The 6,083-nt window shown below is 40.7% G+C and overlaps 1 protein-coding gene across 1 annotated transcript; it reads right to left on the bottom strand.

Annotated features, from left to right (window-relative positions):
- Nucleotides 1-2,717: 2,717 nt before the first annotated feature.
- LOC145076064 (uncharacterized) lies at nucleotides 2,718-4,334 on the bottom strand. The gene has a single exon (XM_079022074.1). The coding sequence runs from the start codon at nucleotides 4,332-4,334 to the stop codon at nucleotides 2,718-2,720; it is 1,617 nt and encodes a 538-aa protein (XP_078878200.1).
- Between the last annotated feature and the right edge of the window lie 1,749 nt (nucleotides 4,335-6,083).

The following is a 6,083-nucleotide window of genomic DNA, read 5'->3' on the forward strand; positions in this document are numbered from 1 at the left end:
GCTATTGGTCCACCAAGCCACTCCACCCTTCCACTACCAAAGATTCCTTTGGTCCCCCCTCCTTGTCCATGTGATTTGAAATGCACCAATCATCATTTAGCTACCAAATGGATGCTCCAAGCCCAAAATTTGAATTTTATGATCCATCTTCACAAGCCCAAATAATCCAAGCCAATAACTTTCAAAGCCCAATTCTTCCTCTTTGATTCCGCCAAGCCCAATAATGCCTCGGGAGCCCACTAAGCCCGTCTCCAATCAACCCGCAACCGCAACAAGCACCGAAAAACCTACAAAATATCTCATGCAACATAACAACCACCCGGTACGATCCATACTAAAGAAAAATAAATAAAATACAATGCATTAATGATAAAAAGATCTAAAAATCTAAAATAAACTAATAAAAATAAGGAAATAAAATAAGCTATCAAATCGCCCCAAGCTTAAACCTAACTTGTCCTCAAGTTAGAACAAGACTAAAAATGAGCTCGGGATGAACTATCTAAAAAGGAAAAAGAAAGATACCATAGAACTTGGTCAACATCAGTCAACATGGTCAGAATTAGTCCTTCAATGGAACCTACGCATCTTCAAAATGTTCCCCGCTTTAGAACCATAAACCACATTCTCAACCACTTGATGGGCGAATAGATCACGGCTGGATGCGGTCGCGGTGTGCAAGACAAAGGAAACAGAGATGCGCCCAGTGGGGGCACTTTAAATCACCAATGTAGACCATAGTGCACGAAGGAAAGGAGCCTCTTCACACACTATGATTCCTACATTTGTCAGGCCAAAGTGTATAATAACGAAATAGGGTTTTGCAGCACGGCCTCCGGGCAAACAACCAGTTTCAGAGGCTTCTCCCTTGTACTGTCCTTTACAGTCTACCGTCTCATCGTCGGGGCCTTTTCTCACCAAAAATCAAAAATAAAATAGAATAATAAAAACTCTACTTACCTAAATCTAAACCTAACAACCTAAATCTTCAATCTTGAACTTCTGTTATTGGGTCTTCAATCACATTCACTGCTTGGCACTTTTTTTTTTCAATTTTTTTTTTGGTTTTTTTTTTTGCAAACTAGATATATAACATAAGTCTTGAACTTGGAATCTTGTTCTTCTTTTTGTGTTGCTCTTTTTTCTTCATTTTTCTTCTTTGTTTTTGTTTCTTTTCTTGAATCATCTTTAATAGGCACTTATTTTCTTCACTTTTTCAAATTTCTTCATTCTTTGTGTTGCTTCTTGGAAGGTCTAAGGAATTTCACCAAGTAACATAGGACTCCAATAGTGAAAATTGAGTGATAGATAGAGGCTAATATGAACACCTAATGATCATTGACAATATGCCAAGATCAACTAAAAAGGGTGGGGAATGACTCAAAATGGGTGTTACCGAAAAGACTTGGTCCCAAAAGATGTGAATTGGGGGACCCACTTCAAAGTTCATCAAGCACCTCAATGCAAGGTGTGATAAACAAAATCTATCTAACTATCTACTCTAGACCCCTAGAAAAATGATAACCTATCCTAAAAAGGCGGTGAGAATCTAACTAAGCAAGGCTCGGACGAGACTCGGGAGTACTAAGGGGTACTCCCTCCAAAACCAAGATGCGAGTCTTCAATATCTTCAATGTCTTCAAAATACCTTACCGGGCTAGTCTTTGCTCGCACACATTGGCATGACCAACCACATCCCTCCGCACCTAGACCCAATCAAGCTACCTGCATCTGACCCCCACACAAGCGGTCTCAAAGTGGTCTGTGAGGCTCAAAACGTGTCCCATTCATTAAATACAAGGAATTCCATATCAAGACCCGGGACCAATCTATGATTCAATACTTATGACTCGGCGCTATGGTACATGTAGGGATGAGAAGACAAGAGAGAACAAAAATGCATGAACTTAAACTAGAATGCATCTAAAAAGTATGAAAATTAGAAAAGAAAGAAACAAAATATGCAATTTTTTTTTTGAATTTTTTTATGCAATTTTTATGAATGACCTAAATGACTTACTCTAAATGCAACTATATATAACCTAAATGCAATAAAAACAAAAGATAAGAAATACCTCACCCCAAGCTTAAAATTAAGCATTGTCCTCAATGCTTAGGATGAGAGTAAGGAAGGATCATACCGGGATCAAGGTGGAGGAGGCCTGCGAGGACGGAATGGAAGCAACACATGGGTCGCATAATGATGCTTCGATGGAGTTCTTGGCCGCCTAAATACACATGGATGAAAGCTTGGTCACACAAAGGACGCATATGAAATGGCTCGAAATTTTCTTATGAAATAACATATTTGCGTGGGTACCCTCGCAAACTTTACGCGGGTGGGGGGCAGCCGCGCACACATGTCAGAATACATCCCATGTTGGGGTGATTTGGAACTCGGAATCTGCGCGGTTGGGGGTCGGTCGCGCAACGGCTGTGCGGGCACCCGCGTGCAGCAATCAGAGAGCACCCCATGTTGGTGTAATTTGGAACTCGGGACCTGCGCGGCTGGGGTCGGTCGCGCAAAGTCTGCGCGGGCACCCACGCAAAAGTCAAAATTTTGGAATTTTTCAAACTTCACCAAAATCACTAGAAGACTTCTATATGCTTATTTTTAGGCCAACTTCAAGTTTAGAAACACCCAAAACTTCAAGCGGAGATTATTTATTCACAATGCATTTATTTAACGTCTTTGCCAAGACATAGCCTCGCTTCCGTCAACCTTCATAAATCGGTGTTTCCATTGTTACGTTGTCGAATTCTCCCGTGCCAAAGCCTTCATAAAATAGTTTCAAATGGTGCCCATTCACTTTGAAGATTTGGTTTGTTTCCAAACTCTTGATTTCAACCACACTAGGATCAAACACTTTTATAACACTAAAAGGTCCATGCCATCGAGATCGCAATTTTCCCGGGAATAGCTTTAAGTGTGAATGATAAAGAAGAACTTTTTGACCCAGAATAAAGTGTTTTTGGGTTATGTGCTTGTCATGCAACGCCTTTTTCTTCTCTTTGCACCTTTTGAACCTTTTAATTATCTTCTTCTTGACCACTTCCATCATTGGAGGATCCAATCTTCTTTGAGGTTCCCTCTTAGGATTATAATCATCTTCCATGATTATCTTGTCTGTGCATACATTAGGGTTTATCCTGTTTATTGGCTCAATCACATCAACCCGATACAATGGAGAAATGTTACTAGGGTACCTCATTCCTTCAAAGACGTTGAAGTGAATGGTTTCTCCATCAAACTCCATAGTTATCTTTCCTTTATGGACATCAATGATTGTGTGAGCGGTATGCATGAAAGGTCTTCCAAGGAGGATCATAGATGATTTGGAAGGAGTCTTCTCTTCAAGATCAATGACATACAAATCCGTCGGAAAAACAAGTTGATTAACTTGTACTAACACATCCTCCAACACTCCTCTTGGAGACACACTTGACTTGTCTGCTAATTGAATGATGACTCCCGTTTCTTCCAAAGGTCCAACATTGAGAGATTGAAAACCCGAATATCGCATCACATTGATCGAGGCTCCAAGATCTAACATAGCACTTTCGACATGCAAATCACCAATGGTACAAGGGATAGAAAAAATTCCTGGATCCTTGCATTTGGGAGGTAACTTATTTTGGATAACTGCAGACACATTTGCATTGACTTGAATCTTTTCATTTGCCTTGAGTTTTCTCTTTTTGGTGCATAAATCCTTGAGGAATTTTGCATAACTTGGAATTTGCTTAATAGCATTCAATAGTGTAATGTTGATTTGGACCTTGCGAAAAGTTTCAAATAATTCATTTTCTTCCTCTATCTTCTTGGAAAAGGCTAACCGGGAAGGGAAGGGAGGTGGTATGACCAATGGTTTGATGGGTTTGTTGGAAGAGTCGGGTGGATCAACGTTTGGCACAACCGGTTCCTTTGTAGTAGCTTCAACCTTCGAAGGCTCAACAACAATAACCTCATCTTCTTCTTCTCTAGAAACTCTTTTAGGGTTGCTTTCTCCAAGTGTTTTGCCACTTCTCAAAGTTATTGCACTCACATTGGGGTTCTTCTCGATTTGAGATGGAAGTCTACCCCTTTGTTCTATCTTGTTGATAGCGGTGGCCAAGTCTCCGATTTGTGCTTGAATGTTTGAGAAAGTGTTCTTGGTCTCTTGTTGAAATTGGGTTTGACTTTGAGCAAGAGAAGTAACAAGTTCTTGAAGGCTCATTTGATGGGTACCACTTGATTGGCCTTGTTGTTGAAGTTGTTGGTAATTTGGAGGGTTAAAAGAAGTTTGTGGATATGGAGGTTTTTGGGAGGGGTATTGTGGATGTTGAGGGCTCATCAAAATGTTTGGTGGAATTTGCTTTGGTGGGTATGGGTTGTTTGGGTTATTCCTCCAATTTGGGTTGAAATTGTTTTGAAATCCCGCGGGTCTTGGTTGACCTTGATATCCTCCCATTGCATTCACATCTTCCGGATCGTTACTAAGTGAGGGACACTTATCCGTATAATGCCCCGTCATTGCACAAATGCCACACACCATCAATTGTTGACCACTTCCCACCACCATTTGAATTAGCACATTAGTCAAATCCAAGAGCTTTGATTCCAAGTGTTGAGTGTTGCTAACTTCACCAACCACTTGTGGAGAATTTCTCTTCATTTCATTTTGGGTTCCAAAGTTCCTTTGATTTTGAGAAATGGTACCAAAAAGTAATCGGATCTCGTGAGGGGTTTTGTTGAAGATGTCACCACCACTTGAAGCATCAATCATCCTCCGATCTTTTTCATTCATACCCTCGTAAAATTGTTGAAGAAGTAGTTGTTCGGGTATATTGTGTTGAGGACAACTTGTACACAAATTATTGAAGCGCTCCCAAAAATCATGAAATGTTTCATTTTTCCCCTTGACGAATCCCCAAAATGTCACTTCGTTGGCTTGATATCCGGGAGGTGGGATAGAATTTGCTATTGAAGGCCTTGAGTAACTCTCCCCATGTGTGAATAGATCCCGGTGGTAAGTTGAATAACCACTCTCTAGCTTTGTCTTCCAAGGTGAGCGGGAATGCGGTTAACTTGAAATCATCCAATGTCACATTGTCGGGCAACATGCTAACACATATCATATGAAAGGACTTCAAATGCTTTTGAGGGTCTTCTCTATCCAAACCATGGAACTTGGTAAGTTGATGGATGAAACTTGACTTCAATTCAATCCCTCGGCGGTTTACGGGATAAACAATAGCAAGAGGTGTATGAGTAACATCGTTTCCATCATTTGTCTAAGTGTCAACTCTTGAGGGGGATTGGGTGGATTGGGGTTTTTGGTATTTTGTTGCAAGTAATTGGGTGGTTGATGATAAGGTGGATATGGGTATTGTTGGGGATTGTAGATTGGTGGTGGATGAGGTTGGTAGTTAGGGTATTGGTTGTAAGGAGGTTGTTGTTGTGGGTACATTAGGTTTTGGTACATTGGAGGGTGTTGGTAATTGGGTTGATTTGGGTAATGTACTTGTTGAAGTTGAAAAACATTGTTTTGAGGTTGGTTGTTTTGGTGGAAGTGTTGGTTTTGTAGTTGTGGTGGTGGTTGATAATTGGGTTGGTTTTGAGGAGGGGCTTGATTCCAAGGTGGCATATCAATAAGAGGTTCTTGTGGTGGTTGTCTTGGTTGATGGGGTGGGGTATTGGCATCTTGATTGATTGGGTTTGGGTTGGGATTGTGAGGTGGAGTGTGATTCATGGCTATTTGGTTTTCAAACGGAATGTCTTCAAAGGAATGACCAACAATTGGAGAATTCGGCTTGGTGTCGGTATCACTTGAAGTATGAACTTGATCTTCTATGTTGATTAGTGGAGAAGAGGAAGAAGCTTGAACTAGTTGTTGTTGCTTTGCTTGTTTGGCTAACTTTTTCAACCTTTTTGCTTCTCTTTCAATTTCCGGATTGTAAAGTAGTTCACCGGTTCTTGTAGACCTAGGCATAAACAATCAAATAACAATAACCAATTTCCCCGGCAACGGCGCCAAAACTTGATGGGATGTCAAGCCCACCAAGCAAATTACACCCTTTGATTGCTAAATAAACGTAATATA

The sequence above is a fragment of the Lactuca serriola genome, chromosome 9 (genome assembly GCF_051521515.1).
Source record: "Lactuca serriola cultivar US96UC23 chromosome 9, Lser_US96UC23_V15, whole genome shotgun sequence".
NCBI lineage: Eukaryota > Viridiplantae > Streptophyta > Magnoliopsida > Asterales > Asteraceae > Lactuca > Lactuca serriola.

Bases quoted from the DNA above. Each gene is read 5' to 3' on its own strand.
- LOC145076064 (XM_079022074.1), bottom strand. From the start codon at position 4,334: ATGAGCCCTCAACATCCACAATACCCCTCCCAAAAACCTCCATATCCA.